Source organism: Pundamilia nyererei, unplaced genomic scaffold, assembly GCF_000239375.1.
Source record: "Pundamilia nyererei isolate P.nyererei 1_Seehausen unplaced genomic scaffold, PunNye1.0 scaffold00097, whole genome shotgun sequence".
Classification (NCBI taxonomy): domain Eukaryota; kingdom Metazoa; phylum Chordata; class Actinopteri; order Cichliformes; family Cichlidae; genus Pundamilia; species Pundamilia nyererei.
The window spans coordinates 2,315,397-2,332,108 of record NW_005187498.1 but is presented as its reverse complement, the minus strand read 5'-3'; the positions used below and the strand labels follow the sequence as shown (position 1 = coordinate 2,332,108).

At 40.4% G+C, this 16,712-nt stretch overlaps 1 protein-coding gene across 3 annotated transcripts in view; it reads left to right on the top strand.

The window, feature by feature from the left end:
* Positions 1-14,922, top strand: part of gdpd5a (glycerophosphodiester phosphodiesterase domain containing 5a) — a 28,518-nt gene extending 13,596 nt beyond the window's left edge. The window contains exons 3-17 of one of the 3 annotated variants that reach the window (XM_005740155.1): positions 2,857-2,960; positions 3,324-3,417; positions 3,497-3,556; positions 3,648-3,746; positions 4,584-4,677; positions 4,962-5,107; positions 8,111-8,193; positions 8,448-8,598; positions 8,880-9,101; positions 9,409-9,554; positions 10,470-10,617; positions 10,963-11,045; positions 12,437-12,451; positions 13,879-13,991; positions 14,705-14,922. In XM_005740155.1, the coding sequence (XP_005740212.1) occupies positions 2,857-2,960; positions 3,324-3,417; positions 3,497-3,556; positions 3,648-3,746; positions 4,584-4,677; positions 4,962-5,107; positions 8,111-8,193; positions 8,448-8,598; positions 8,880-9,101; positions 9,409-9,554; positions 10,470-10,617; positions 10,963-11,045; positions 12,437-12,451; positions 13,879-13,991; positions 14,705-14,796 (1,650 nt within the window). In that variant the 3' untranslated portion in view covers positions 14,797-14,922. Of the gene's footprint in view, positions 1-2,856; positions 2,961-3,323; positions 3,418-3,496; positions 3,557-3,647; positions 3,747-4,583; positions 4,678-4,961; positions 5,108-8,110; positions 8,194-8,447; positions 8,599-8,879; positions 9,111-9,408; positions 9,555-10,469; positions 10,618-10,962; positions 11,046-12,436; positions 12,452-13,878; positions 13,992-14,704 lie in introns of all 3 variants that reach the window. The other 2 variants (XM_013912667.1, XM_013912668.1) reach the window with 2 other exon arrangements.
* The last annotated feature ends 1,790 nt before the right edge of the window (positions 14,923-16,712 follow it).

Genomic DNA, 16,712 nt, shown 5'->3' with positions numbered 1-16,712 from the left:
AAAATACAGGAAGCAAAGAAAGAAATGGAAGATACAAAGAGTCACAATGAAAACATGAAGAAGGAACTGATGAAAGTGCAAGAAGAACTTGCAGAAGAGAGAATTGAGGTGAAGGTATTCAAGAAAGAAATGACGGTGACCAAGAAAGACTGCAAAGACGCACTGAAAGAAATGCGAAAGCACAAAAAGGAAGCTAAAGAGCTCCTCAAACACAAAGGGAAACTGGCCAAACAGCAGCTGAAAGAAAAATTTAAAGATGCCGAGGAGCAGCTCAACAAAACCTTAAATGAACTGAAGGCAAAAGAAAAGAAAGCCGAGGACAGGAGGGGATTCTGGAGCAGACTGCTGAGGAAGAACTGACCCAGCAGCATCAAGTTTGAGGAGATCAATAGTTTCTTCCTCCTCTCTCCACCTTTCTTTCACCCCATCCTTCTTCTTGTGACATTTGTTTGTTTTTTAAAAACTCTAATCTACATGTACTGAAATACAAAAATAAAATTGCCATAACTTGACCTCATGTTGCCTGCTTCTTTTCTTGTGTGTCTGTGGATGTAAAACAGTAACACACTTTCTGCTCCGTGTCTTTAATTGTAAATAAATGCAATATGTTTTCATTTGAAAAAGCAGTGCAAAAAACTTGGAAGTTTTCCATTTAAATAAAGCCTGCAGACGAGCGGTGAGCGGTAGCTAACATTCTTTAACTGGCTGCGTTGTAACGTTTAGGTAACACTCCCATGACCGCACTGCCACTTCCACAAGAACTGCTTCTCGATTTCCTTCCTTAACCCTTTCGTTTGGAGCTGATCTGACCCACTCAGATCAATACTTTGATTCCATTCAATCGATAAGCGATAGCTCTCACTCCACCTAGTTTGTATGTTGTTGTACATTTAGGTTTCCCAATATGAATTACCTTAAAAACAGAGGTTTGTGGTGTGGTGAAGTCAAGTGGAGTAAGAAGATCAGGACCTATAAGCACTGTCAGTGGATGGGTACCAGCAGTGCTAAATGGAGACTTGGAGGGATCTTTGAAAGCCATATATCACTCAGGAGAAAGCACCATGTGCTGGACAGCTAGACTTCAAAGTAAATTGAAACTGCACAATGAGAATGACTTGTTAAAGGTTACAAAGTGAAAACAACAACCAGGCTTTGGAAGAGTGGATGAAAAGAAATATGTTTAATAGAAGCTATATAACAAAGAAGGTCTCTCTATTTTATTTATTCAGTTCAGTTCAGTTTTGTTTTCATATAAATAAAACAAATTCCATCATCTTCATTACTTTGTCCATTAACTTTACATAAAATACTGTTATATGTTGTCTGTTGTACACTGATGGTACACTTGGCTTAGGCCCTTACCTAGGGCAATTTTGCCACGCTTGTCTCTATTACCATTTTCATTACCAAGGACTTTTCTCAGCTGGAGATTACTTCAGCTGCTGGTCACAACCCTTTTCTAACCCCATGGGTGACCCCTTAATCCTACCAACAGCGGGTGGTAGATTAAGGAACTAGAAGCCTTGTCCAGCAAATATATGGTTGTTTTTTATAGAGGTGAGGACTGGATATTGCTTTGGATGCTGTATTTTTGTAAAGAGATCATTTTGACTTCATAACAATGACTCATAGCTTGGACTGCGTTTCCACGGGAGCACGAGGTAAATGTGACGTTGGCTCAGTGTCACATAGTTCTTTATTATATGCTCACTACTTTAAGATCCCGGTAGCTGCTACACAAACTAAAAAGATCCTCTGGCTGTTGTGATATTTCCGCCTTGCTGTCATGTTTTTGTGGCCAAGAAGATTTTCACTGATGGATGGCCTCTCTTCCCCTGGCTAAAACCTTTCACAGGCTTTTCACTGATGGCTCAACACATTCATTAGTGCGGCCATTTGGTCTTTACCTGCACGCCCATGTAATAATCTCTGAACCTCTTACATAAGCCACTGGAAATGGTGAGTCCAGGCACGGTGTGATGCAAAGCTGATCAGTGCTCAATAGGATCTGTTGACTGGCCTATCATACTCTACACCTCCCCTTATATGGAATTAGCTCCTTAGCCTGTTAACTAGTGAAGGGAAGAGTCCTTGACTGGCTGCTCAGGCTCTCCTCTCTGTTTTTGCCCCACATGCCCCAGCAAGCATGTAGATTAAGATTAGGCTTAAAACGTTCCTTTCTGATAAAGCTTACAGTTAGTGCTGGATCAGGTGACCCTGAACCCTCACTTAGTTACTCTGCAATATGCCTCGGCTGCTGGGGGCTTCCCATGATGAGTGTGTCTTCTTCATTCACCTCTTTTTACTCTTTATGTGTTCATAAACCATTTGCATTTAATCTCTGGCTCTCGTCAACGGTGTGTCTTTGTCCTGTCTCCCTCCCCTCACCCTCAATCGGTCACAGCAGATGGCTGCCCCACGCTGAGCTTGGTTCTGCCAGATGTTCTTCCTGTTAAAGGGGGGTTTTTCCTACTACTGTGGAAACCCTGAAATATTTGGGTCTACTTATGTCTTTAACCACTGCAGTTTCCAAATGGGCCATTAGTTAGTTTAAGATCTATTCAGGTTCACAAAAAGGTGTGCAAAAAATGCAAAAGATTGAAAATTAATAATAATAAAAAAGAAGTATCTTTTGGAGTTGCATATATGGCGACTGGATGAACATGATTTCGTCTAAGCAAGACTTTGATAGTTAGAAAGAAAAACATCTGTCAATTTTAACTCTTCAGATTTATTTGTGTAGCACTTTTCAAAACCAATGTTACAAATGTTTCCCAGAAACAATGAATAAAAGAACAAATTGAAGGGAAATTATGTCCACATAGTCCACAATCAGCTGTTTGTGTCCTCTTCCAGTGGGAGTGTACGTGGTTCGTCATCCTGTGCAGCTCCTTTCTTCTGCTTCTCTTTTGGGGTTACTTCTGGTTGATGGCTCGAAATGATTTTAATGACTTCAATTGGTGAGTCGTATTTTTCATTATATTACTTTCGCTGAAAAGCTGTTTAAGACTTGCATGTTTGGTAATGGTTGATCAAGGACAGCAGAGTGGTGACCTTACCACAGTGGGGTGGCAGCAAGCCCCTTCAGCATGTGTATTTTAAATAAATACCACGAACAAATAGGTTGATGCATGCAGGTAAGTAAATCCCACAGTCTTTCAGTGATGAGGAGTGTCCACGTGGACACTTTCAAGGATGAGGATGTACACATCCTGGACAGGGAGCATCATGAGTGTCACGATGTCATGTGCAATTAAGGCAAATTACTCTATTTGACAAAACTGAATTAGTCATACCACCAACATTCGTTCTGTTCATTCCAGGCTGGTGTACAACCGTTCTGGAGAATGGAGAGATGAGACAATGCCCATCCTCGCTTCCACCACCGTGGGATTCAGCTACGTCACATTCTTATTGGTAAAACTCGCAAATGTTAGCAGACTTGTTCATTGATCAGTTAAGACATACAACTTAACGAATCTTACTCTTTTTGCAGATCTTAGCACTTTTCCACATATCTTTGGGCCAGCAGCTGAATCTCTATTGGGTTCACAAGGTACGGTGTGAAAAAACAATCCTGCCATTGATTTGCTCCTCTGATGCTTTCAAAGCAAAGTCAGGTTCATCGAGGTGTCTGTTCTCCACAGATGGGGGTGCTGGCTACACTGCTCACCACTATCTCTGGTGTCATTTTTGTCGATGACTTATGGGGAGACGAGTGGGACATTCTGCTTGCGTCACTGCAGGTTCGTCTACAGTTAACAACACTGCACTAAAAGTTGATTATATTCTCTATTTTTCCGATCCAATTGGCTAAAATTATATATTTAATGCTCCATGAAAATGATTCAATTGTAAATAAACAATAAACTGAGTTGAACTGCTTCAGCATATATTATTTGGAATTTATACTGGGATGGTGAGGTCTGCATTTTCAAAAAACATTATTGCAAAAAAAGAATTTCCAAATAAAAAATCTCTGCACTGGATTCATGTTTCAAGCTCTGCCAGGTCTACAGGCAAGTGGTGTTAGGGTGAGGTGGGTCAAATATGGCCAAATATGCAAATATGCTCAATTAATTCTATGCAGTTTTCTGGATCAGATAACTTTCATTACAAAAATATAAACATGTAGGTTTCATAAACATCTTCTCAATTGTTCTCTGATCGGTGACTTTGAGGCATTGATATGATGTCAAGTGTGTTACAGATGTCCTGTCCAAGTGTTTAGAATCCATATCAACTCCTCCCCTACTATTTGTTATTTAGTTAGTCCCCCTGAGCCTGGTTCTGTCGGAGGTTTCTTTCCTGTTAAAAGGGAGTTTTTCCTTCCCACTGTTGCCAAGTGTTTGCTCGTAAGTGTTCATTTGATTGTTGGTGTTTTCGCTCTGCTATTGTAGGGCCTTCACCTTACAATACAAAGTTATTTGTTCTATGGAACGTAACATTTGATATATTCTCCTGTTCAATCATTATACTGTGTGTGTATTTATCATAACAATATGGCAAAGCTTTGCTCTGATGCTGTGTAATGACTAACCATCTTTTAAGGCCAGCATTTCACATTTACGCTTTGTTATCAGTACACAGCACCTTTCCTGCATCTTGGCGCCCTGGTAACAGTGACAGCTATCAGCTGGCTGGTAGCTGGATATGTTGTCCGCAGAGAGAAATCCAGTAAGTGCTGCCTTGTGTTTCAAGTAAATATCATGTTGGGGATTGCTTTTGATTTCTTGTTCCTATTTGAAACGTAAAGTTGCATTCAGTATTATTTGTCTGTACACGTATGTCATTGTCTAATTTACCCTGCTTTAGTGGATTGTTTTTCCTTATTCAAGCAGCTGCCTGCACTCTTACCACCCATCAAAGCACACAAAGCTAACTACTGTTTGTTATTAGGAGTAGATGGAATGAGCTAAAGTTGCATTATGACACTAACAACCCTTTTTGCACTCTCTTAGATATCCAGGTGATGGTGTTGTTTATCTACATTGTAGTCCTCCTTGCTCTCTGTTTGGCACCGCTCACTTTCACCTGCCCCTGCATCATGGACCGTCATAGCCTCAAACCGCGACCAAGCGTCATTGGCCGAAGAGGAGCTCCTATGGTAAGTTGGGGCTTTGCCAGACTTTACTACCTGATCCACTTAATTGTTCAAATCGGCTCTTTGTGGAGAGGCGTGGCTGCCAGGAGTACCAAGTGTTTGGTTTTTGCTGGGTTCCACAAAGCTGTTTGGGTAATAACAAAGAAAGGAAAAAACAGAAAGAAGAAGATGCAAGAATTTTTCTGTACACTCTGTGCAACAAATGCGGTGTATAGCTACAGAACACAAGTGAGAGTGTCAGGCTCAGTGTGAGAGTGCGTCAGCAACATACTGTCATTTCACAGCTGGGCAGGTAGATAAGAGATGCACAGAGACGTTCAGAGCTGTGTTTGCTTTCCTTCTCGGGGCACACGCGCTCTACAAACAGTGATATTCACAGATATGCCTTGCTTCCACCTCAGTGCAGTGTACCAAAACTGCACGTAGGTTTTAGATAAATCAACACAGACTAATATAAAATGCATCTCTCTCTCTGTAAGTGGACGCTCACATTGATCGTGCTGCTGCACATAACCCTCGTATGTAACGAACAGCATGCGTTGATATGATAATGAAGAACTCTTATATTTCTTCTGCCTGTCCCTTACTCCAATTGTAATGTAATTTATGGAACTAAACTATGATGTGTTGTGTAGGTGTCATAGAAAAACCAAGGCAATGTTGCTGACATACCATTTGCACACATCTGTTTGAAACAGCCTTAACAATTCATAATTCACAGGACTGTTTACAGACTAAATAATGTATCAGTTTTGCAAGGTGTATGTCTGAGCCTGTCATCATTTATATAGAAACAAAATACAGTAAAAACGTTAGTGTGTGATTCAGGTTTAGCTCAACTACACCACATACTGTACTGTACATCTCAGTGTCTCCATCACGTTTGTGTGTGTGTGTGTCATTCTGTCTGTAAACATGATAGCTTGAAAAGCTTTGAATGAATACTGGTAAAACTTTGAGTTGGGTCATGGTAACAATCCATTCAAACTTGGCTTAGATCCTCCAAGGTCTTCAATGTCTACTTGATGATTTATTGGTCAAAAATTTACAAAAAGCCTTAGAACTATTATTAAACTATGATTCGGTTTGTGCTCATGGAGCGCTATAATTTGTTATGTTATTTGTATTTCATACTTAAATCTTTTAGTGTTTTTGCAAATGAGTTTATGTCGCACTCTAAGGACCTGACATGTGGGGTCCCACAGGGTTCATGTTGGAGTCAAATTGTTGAATGTTGTCATTGTGTTTCTTAAATTTGTAAAGTCTTAGTGCGAGCAGCAGGATCAAAGACATTCCTTTGTCTCTGACCACCTCTCCAGCTACTCTGGAGCTGGGGGAGGCTGAAGAGGCTTCATTATAGGCACATCCTATATGAAAGATCTGTTTCTTGTGTTGTAAGCTTCCTGTTGTTATGATCCTTTTGGTGAGCAGGAGGTCACACCTATGACACACACATGCTCACATACACACACACGTTCTTGCACATGCATACAGGTGCTTACACATACACACACATACTGCCTTATCTTTTAGAACCATAGGGGGGTTTTATGAGGGGAGGTGCTTGTGTTGTGCATACTGTAACTGTCATGGGAATAAAAGGCTACGAGGAGGGCTGCTCTTTGAAGAAGCTGGTTTAAAGACAGGTGAGGAGCGTTGAGCCCCAAAAGCCTGGTTCCGACCAGTCTTCCATCGCTAGCAAGTAAAAGATGGGAAGTTGAAGATGTTCTGTCTTGTTTTTGTCCTTCACGAGAATAAGTCTCTAAACTAGCAGAGCCTGTGGAAGCGCAGACCCAACAGTTCAGTTCTGGGACCTTTTTCTCCTGTACATGTTACCCCTAGGACTTACCATTAGGCAATTCCCTAATCATTAGGGCCTAATGTGTCTTATCACTTCTATGCTGTTGATATTCATCTTTACTGCTCTTTTAAGTCCATAAACTGTCTTCTTGAATAAAATGTTTAGCTTCCATTAAACAGTGGCTTGGAGACAACTACTTGCAGTTGAACTCTGAGAAGTCAGAAACATTAATTATTGCCCCTGACAGCCAGATATCTATAATCAAACAGCATCTTGGTTCTCTTGGATCATCTGTTCACATGAGCCTCAGGTATCTCGGTGTTGTTTTTGATTCTGCCATGTCTCTAGAGCAATACTCTCAACAGTTAATTAGGAACTGCCTTTTTCAGCTTAGAAATATCTCCAAACTGCAAACTTTTTTGTCTAAATCTGAGTTAGAAATGATTATTCATGCTTTTATTTCTTCTCGTTTAGATTATTGTAACAGTCTTTTTCTTTGCCAGTCAGTCCAGAATGCTCCTGCAAGGCTTTTAATAAAGACACGAAAAAGAGAGCACATTACACCAGTGTTACGCTCATTACACTGGCTTCCAGTACATTTTAGAATTCATTTTCACTTAACACAGACCTTTAAAGCTTTGAATCGTGACGCTCCTGTCTATATTTCTGATGTTTTAGAACCTCACGCTCCCTCTCGCAGCCTAAGATCATCTAATCAAAGGCTGTTGGTCGTCCCCCGAACATGTTTTAAAACCAGAGGTAACAGATCTTTTAGAGCAGTGGCCCCCAGGTTGTGGAATTCTCTCCCTCCATCTTTACGTTGCCTGGATTGTATTTATTCTTTTAAGCATCATCTTAAGACTTATTTATTTAGACTAGCTTTTAATTAGATTTGTGCTGTTTTATGTTTATGTTTTATATTATTGTGAAGCACTTTGTGGTTTTTATCCTGTGAAGAAAAAGTATTATCTCTACATATGAGAAGAATGTGAGAAAGTTGTGATATTAACATTTAAACATGGGATTGTGAAAATAATGAGCTGCTTGGCTCATAAAGAATGTTTGATGACTAGATTTGAAGGGAAGGAAGCCTTTTGCACAAGTCGAACATAATGTTCTTATAATTCTATTATTTCCTCTTGGTGTGTGTTTTGTGCACACATCAAGTGACTGACAGTAGTCTTTCTGTGATCTCTTTGCTCTAGCTGGCTCCAGAGAACACCGTGGTGTCCTTTAACAGAGCCCTGCAGCATGGTGCCAGCTCCTTGGAGGCTGATGTCACCATAAGGTTATAAATCACACATTCACTTTTGTTTGCATTTAATGCATGTAGCTGAAGGTCCACATATGGATCCCATTTGACACGCAGGTTGTGTGGTAGAAATAATTACAGTTAATGGGAAATTACGAGAGAAATGTGTGATTCAGATCTGTTGCCCTTCAGTGTTTGGTGATTACTAACACATTTCGCTGCTGCTTTTTCATTTAAACTATGTTATGTTTAGTTTTCCTATAAATTTTAAAGTGCTTTACTTCTTCCAGTGTCGATGGGGTTCCCTTCCTCATGCGAGACCACACTCTGAGGCGGACCACAGATGTCACTAAGGTGTTTCCAGCCAGACAGTATGAAGATGCCTCCTTTTTCAACTGGACAGAGATACGCTCTCTCAATGCAGGCCAGTGGTTTTTGGAGGTACTAAAATCCACTTCATCTAAAGCCACCTCAAGTCCATCAGCTCTAAAATAAATTTTGCCCTCAAATAGCAAAACTGTGTGTCTCATTTTCCTTTTAGAATTTAAAGGATTAAGATCTAAAATCTGCAGACGCTTTAAACATTTTCTAGAACATTTTATCAAACATAATTTAATGCCAATTTCAAACTGCTACAATAAGCTGCATATAATGTGGAAAGATAAACAAATATGCTCCACCTCAGTGTCTACCTCGCTCTTGTTTCTTTCCTCTGCTTGTAGAGTGACCCCTACTGGACAGCAGCCTCACTGACAGCGAAGGAGCGGAGCAGAATAGGCAACCAGACGGTTTGCAGTCTGGTGGAAATGCTTCGTCTGGCAGCCAAGGCCAACAGCTCCGCGCTGCTCAACATTCACAAACCTCCACCAGAGCACCCACGCTACCGCAGCTGGTTCATGGACACGCTGCGGGCTGTGCAGAAAGCGGGGATTCCCCTGAAGAGGGTGAGGACTGTAGGTCCCTCCACAATAATCCTTAAATGAATTTAGCTGTTGCCTGTAGTAGTGTTCCCCCTTTAAACACACTAAATATTAAATATTATAAATATTCCAATAAGGAAATGATTCTGTGAATTGTTGTGACAAATCTTTCGTCCTCAGCAAGTGTGACAAATATTTTAATTGTTTTCCTTAAATACTGTATACCAGTGTATGACAGCTTATCATATTATAATAAGCACCTTCACGCAAAGCAATTAAAACGACATTTTATCTGATCTGAGTCTTTCCATGTGATATGTGTTTGTCCCAGGTGACGTGGACCCCCGACACAGACAGGGGGAGGGTGCGAGGGCTTCACCAGACCACAAGTGAGAAGCTGTCAGTGGAAGCGATAAGGCAGAGAGGAATTACAAGTCTGACCCTCCACTACAGCAAGGCTAGCCACAAAGAGCTACAGTAAGAGCAAGCAGCTGCTACTAAGCAAAGGAAAAAGGCTCAGAAGAACCCTAAAGAAATGTCACAGGAGGCGTTTTGTGTTATTTTAAGCAAAATAAAAAAACAACAACAATTTACAAACCTAATTGTTTGCTTAACTTGTTCTGTAGCTTGATAAAGTGTATATAAAGGGGGAACTAATCCCTGAAACAGTTAAATATAGTTAAGGGAATATCTTCTGACTGGTTTTGGATTTAAAAAGCTCACTATTTCTGCTCGAGGTTAGCTGCTTCAAGTGACATTCATCAGTGCCAAGCTCAGGGAAGAATTACACCAAGAATTACACCAAAAATGACCTGAAAGTGCTCAAATCTGAACTTCCTCTAGTGGTTAACGTTAAGCTGGCTCCAAAGGTGAGTCAGTCCTCAGAGACTCTCATGTCATCATTAAAAAGTGGTAGAGTTAGTGCCCCGTTCATTGACAGCTGTAGCAGTGTTGCAGTCTACTGGGTGCTGTGTCTTCTACACATTAAACAGGAGAGTTAAACTGCCAACTACCTTTGCTCTACAGTGTTAAACTTGGAGGATGGATTCTACACAGCACCTAAGAAAAAAAAGACAGTTTTCTTTGAATTAGCAAAAACTTGTTTTATAAAAACAGGACAGTCTGGTCAATGAGCTACAATACCCAAGTAAGCCCAGCACACTTCTAATTGCAGAATTACACTGTTATGGTCCTTGAACACAAGCTCTACCCTCCTCTGGGACCTCTGTTGCAGCTTTAGATGAAACAAAGTCAGCTTCACGATGCACACAATATTTTCCAGTGGCTGCAGAATGATAAGAGGTGAATGTTGACAAGGGAGTAAAGAGGTGAAATGAAGTGGACCTCTCTTTCTCTCTTTTCAGCGCTGACTTGTATTTTTCTTTCCCCCAGGGAGTACCTGGCCAATAATGTGAGTGTGACTGTCTACCCGGTGAATGAGCCCTGGCTCTACTCCATTCTGTGGTGTAGTGGGGTGCCTTCTGTGTCTTCTGATGCCCCCCATGTCCTCCGAAAGGTGCCTTATCCCATCTGGCTCATGGTAAACAGCTCTCCGTTCTTTCAATAGATGCAACACACACACGCACAGTGCACAAGCAAACAAGGTCACACATCGAGATGAAAGGACAGCAGGAGAGCGGACAGAGACTGACGATGGCCCAGCAAGACTTGAGGGCTAAGGCGCAGAGAAATATGAGCCCAGCAGCGGGCTTTAGGTGCACTGTGACATTATAGAACAAAAGGACCCTGGCAAAAAAGTCTGAGAAAATCAGGGCACAGATCTGAAGAAAACTGCAGCCTTACTCACTGCTCTAGAAGACATCAGTGTTTATGGGGACCTCTGATGGCAATGAGCAGAAACTACTCTTCTTCTCCTGTCTTGCAGAGCCAGAGCGCTTACAACTTCATCTGGATGACTTCAGATCTAGTGTCCGTCGCCATAGTCATAGGGGTTTTCTTTTTTCAGAAGTAAGTACAACACATACATGTAATGAACAGGGACTTTAAACACAGCATAACGCAATAATAATTTAATGAATACCAGCCAAGTGACTCATGCATGCTCCATAATACATGAGATACCAGCCTAAGAATGGTTCTTTACAAAGACATAGATGTCTGGGTGATGACAGCAGATGATTTACGGGACAAGAAATATTACTGCTATTCTGTCAGTCCTATAAATGAATGATTGAAACAATTGGGTGGGAAAGGAGTACAGAATTCCCAATACAGCGGTCCCTCGCTATAACGCGGTTCACCTTTCGTGGCCTTGCTGTTTCACGGATATTTTTTTTGTGCAATTTTCCATGTTTTGTTTTTTCTTACAGCGCATTGTGTTCTGCGTCCTGATTGGCTGTAGACCATTGTCAATCAATCTCGTGCCGTGTCTCCTGTACAGTACAGAATGTCAGCTTGTCAAATTTACATACATTTGCAATCGCTAGCAGTGTGGCTCTGTGCTGTACTGTATGTTGTACGTTTTCTCCCATCAAACACAACGACGACGTTTTGCACCGTCAGAGGCTCCTGTGGTGCCTTTGGTTTCATTCTATAATACTGGACTTATGTTTCTACAAGGTTTGAACTTTGAGAGTTTAAACAAAAGAGAAAAGTGTATAAAGTGTGTAGTGAGAGGTTTTCCAGCCTTAAAGCATCTTAATAATTGTAAAAAATAAAGTTGACTACTTCGCGTATTTCACCTATAGCAGGTTATTTTTAGGATGTAACTCCCGCGATAAATGAGGGACCGCTGTACTGAATTATTTTAATAATAGTATTATTTTATTTTAAGGTCACTATCTAAAATGACTCATGGTTGTTAAAAATTATACAGCTTTTTTTGGTTTTTCTGCCCCCAAAATGGAGATTAATACAATTTTATTTGCAGTGCAGAGTTTGAAATGAAACTAAAGAGGCATTAGTAGAGGGCCCTGAGAAAACATTCATTTGGGTAAACTGGATATGTGACATCATTAGATCAGTGTTGTGTGTGGGAGTATAGTTGTTCATAATAATCACTTCATTTACTTTGCAGTTTTGAAATGTAAAATTCAAACCTCTGAACGATTCGGTGTGTCTAAATGTTTGTCGGTGTTGTGAATGCATTCACCGTGTTAACATCAGCCGGGTTGAGTCGTGGCTTTGTCTGGTCTGCTGCTTCGACACTGACTGTTCATTCTACTCTTTCTTTTCTTTCTTTTTTCTCCTTGTCCTCTGGGTATTTCCATGTTTCTTCTCCTTTCTACAACCTCTCCCTGTCTTACTGTCCTCTCTTTCTCCTCTGACATTCTTTCTTTGTCCTGTGCTCTACCTGATCTGCATGCAACCTTCCTCTGCTGCCCTCTGGCATCTGTCAGCTATCATATGATCAGGTAACTGCTATGTCTGCCTTGGCCTTTGTTTCTGCCTCCTTGTCTGTCCTCCTTGTGCTTTTTGCGCCCAACACCCCAAAGCTGGTCCCCTTCCTATCTTTCACTGCACTGCCTTGCCTTTTAGACTGGGGGAAGTAATTATTTGATCCCCTGCTAGATTTGTACATTTGCTCACTTGCAAAGAAATACAGTCTTTCATTTTGTAGTAGTTTCATTTTAACGGAGAGAGAGAGAATAGCAATCAAAAACAGAAAGTTATAAATGGATTTACATATCACTGAGTGAAACATCCTACAACGCATCTGGAGCTTTGGCTCGCACTGACTGGCTGTGTGCACATGTGTGCACACGTCCTTCCCTCAGCCACAACACTAAGATGGGTCATGATGAGTCTTTCCAGCATCAAAAACAAGTCCAAGGCAAGTGACTAAAGAAGAAGCGCATTACGGTCATGGGGTGGCTTCAGTCTCCAACTATAATAAACTTTCTGCTTTTGCTTGCCAACAAGGGTTTCTCAGCCAAATACTAAGTGTTGTTTTGCTCGGGGATAAAATACTTAATAGAGTCAGTGACATGCAGGTCAATTTATAACTTTTATGTGGTTTTTTTTCTTGATTGTTGTTTGATGTTCTGTCTCTCTCAATTAAAAAAAACTGCCATAAAAATTAGAAACTGTTCATTTCTTTAAAAGTTGATTCTGTTCATCTGGATGTGGAGCTTTCAGTGAGAGCAACACTTATCACTCGTGCGAGTGACTGACTGAAGAAGACGTTCGGATGAGAGTGGGATTTCTTTACCTGGATGATCGAGCACAGACCAACACAAGTGCATTTCTTTGTAACTGAGCGAACTTACAAATTCAGCAGGGCTTCAATAATTATTCTAAGTGTATATATTATGTGTAAAAATATTACTGAATTAAAGGATGTCTTGATCAGTGTTGGTCAAGTTACTTGAAAAAAGTAATCAGTAACTAATTACTGATTACTTCCCTAAAAAAGTAATCCCGTTACTTTACTGATTACTTATTTTCAAAAGTAATTAATTACTTAGTTACTAACACGATTTACAACCTGAATAGAGCAATAGATCTTTCAGCCCAATTCTACTTTTTCTGCATAATCCATCATACAAAATGTAATCAAACGGAAAAGTCTCTTTTTAAAACTTGTTTTATTAGTTTTAACCTTTTAACTTATTTTCTGCACATTCCAGCACATAAAATAAAATATTTTTTTTGTGTTTACACTCACTCTTTCAGTAATCTAATTACCGTTTTTGCAATAGTAATCCCTTACTTTACTCATTACTTGAAAAAATTAATCGGATTACAGTAATGCGTTACTGCCCATCTCTGGTCTTGATAACAGCTGCGTTTGCTGCCTTTCATGCGATGTAAGAATCTATCTGTGCGTGTGCTGTAACAGGTGGAGGATGAGCGGGATGCAAAACTATAACCCAGAACACATCATGCTGAGCGCTGTAGCGCGAAGGTCCAGTCGTGACGTCAACATCATGAAGGAGAAGCTCATATTCTCAGGTGAAGCTTAGATAGCAGTCGCACATCATCACAACTTATCGAGTCAGCTCCTGTGGGATCCACACACTGTTTTTATTGTAGCCTGTAGAGATTTGTTTATAATGCGAAAACACACCTTCAATATCAAGGCAAGAGCAGCAGCAAAAGAATGAGCTGTAACTCTGTTTGTCTGGGTTTAAGTGGGCTATGTTTTTGTAAGCTGTTCGTTTAATTTTCATAGAAGCCCAAGAATGAACTTCAGAGTTTTTGTATCGTAGCCTTTGAACCTGGTGGATTTAAAAAAAAAAGACTTTTTGTTTGTGGATACTGTTGTTGGTGTTAATTTGGCCCATATTTATCAAAAGTCTTTGGATATGTGATGACCTAAACTTAATTCTAGACCAGGGGTGGGGAACTCCAGGCCTCAAGAGCCGGTGTCCTGCAGGTTTTAGATGTGTCTTTGATCCAACACAGCTGATTTAAATGGCTAAACATGTCTTGAAGTTCTCCAGAGGCCTGGTAATGAACTACTCATTTGATTCAGGTGTGTTGATCCAGGGTGAGATCTAAAACCTGCAGGACACCGGCCTTTGAGGCCTGGAGTTTGCCACCCCTAGTACACCTATTAAGTACAAATCCAGCTAACACGCTTTGCCAATGCGTGTTCATGCTGTGGCCTGACTGAAGGTGACTTTGCAGTGTGTATGAATCCTGTTTGTTGTTGTTATTTCCAGAGCTTAACAATGGGCTCAGCAGTACAGAGGAACTTTCTCTGTATCCCGAGAATGGCTACGTCAGATACTCTCATGGAGGCCTCAGTCGCTGACCAGAACAGCCACAGCTGCAAACTTGAGTTTGACGTCAGAGATCTGACACGTCTTCTTTCATCAGGGTACTGATCTGCTGAGCACATATCACGTTTAAGTCCTGACAATTAAAAGTTTTCCATTTATGGCCTGTTGCTTACTTTTCTTAATCTTCCATCATAATTGTCCACTGGGTAGTGATTTCTCCATGATGACAAACTTGGGAGTGTTTTAATATCATGTATTTGGGAGTTTTCTCAGTTGTTCTATGTACTATTACCAGTTTCAGCCAAATTCTTCTGATATGGTTAGCCATTAACATTTATGTTCTAAGAAGATATTTGTTTGACTTAAATTACCGTATTTTCCGGACCATACGGCGCACCGGATTATAAGGCGCATTAAGCGAAACAAAACAGTCAGATAAGTCAAACTTTACTCATTCTTCTTGCTTCCTCCACTTCCGTACCATTGATTCGTTAATGTTGAATTCTCTGTGTTGTGGATGGATTATCTCAGTTGTTCTCCTGACGGAAGTTTGGTCCATTTACAGCATCCTGCCATGCCATTGCATTTGTCTCTAACCATCAGGAACCCTCACGTTAACTTTTATCGAGTGGAAAAGTGTTAGTGTTCCTCCTCCAGCTTCACTGTTTATGTTACGATCACGTAGCACATCATTATATACCAGCTAGCCCAACGTCAGTAACCCTACAAACGTCACTGCTGTTTAGTTTTCTGTCTTCATTTATGTTGGAAGTGATAGCAGAGCTGTACGTTTAATTTTCAGAAATCTCTCAGTCAGATCATGCTATATCATGTTTAGGTGGAAGCTAGCAAGCTAACTGCCTGGATGTTAAACTTAATTGTTACACCTGGTAAAGCAGCAACGCTGATCATTTTATTAAAGATGAAAGAATTTAGACAGTTTTTAACTCTCAGTGATGCCGCAGTGATCGTTTGACTTTGAGACCTGAAATGGACGGAGTTTAGGACCCAGATTACTCCGCGAGGCTCCTGACTACGGTAGCCGTAATGTTCCAACAATCCATCAAGCGGTGTGGCTTCGTAGCTTAGCAAAGTCGTACTAAAACATTTTTTGACAGAATTTTGAGCGCTGTGCAGCACATAAAATCAGTTCGAGGGTTAGTAAGCACAACCAGAATTCATACATAAGGTGCACCAGATCACTGTGGATTTTTGTGAAAATTAAAGGATTTTAAGTGCGCCTTATTGTGCAGAAAATATGGTATTTAAAATCTGTTTACAAAAGTTAAAATAGAACACGAGTTTATCATTGGCTGATATGTGCCTGTGGGGTTAATTAATGGGCAAAAGCTCTCAAAACATTATGGTACCAGAGTTAGAAAGGAATTCTTATTTTATTTATTTGTTTAATTTTAGCCAGTTATGTCAAAATTGTTTTTTAAAAAAAAGAAAAGATTTGAAAAAAAAATCCCTGATTAGTCTCACTCATACTTATAAAGCTGTACAGCTGGATTGTTCCACGACACTTACCTTACTCTGGTTTTATAAGAGGACACAGACTGGTGAGTGGTCTTTACATGTTTCTATTGTAATTCCCCCTCTGAGAGGACTCGGACTTATTTGAAATTGTATATTTTATCCTTGTGTGACAGACAGAATAAGGCACATGTGGAAACCTGTTTCCTTGCTAATCCAATCTGCCTCTTCTGTTACGCCATGATTGTTTTTTTTCTAGACGTATCAAGTATTATAACTTTCACATGGCTGCCTTTTTGTTAGAATATTTTCATCTTAGTTTTATAATAGGGCAAAATGTTGAAGTGACAACTACAGATTTAGCTACAGGTGAGTTGACTGTTCAATAAAAGTGAGAAATTCTTGAAAAATGATCTGTTTTGTGGATTCTTCTTGAGTGAGACAACAAACTTCCATTCGTGTGTTTTGGGTG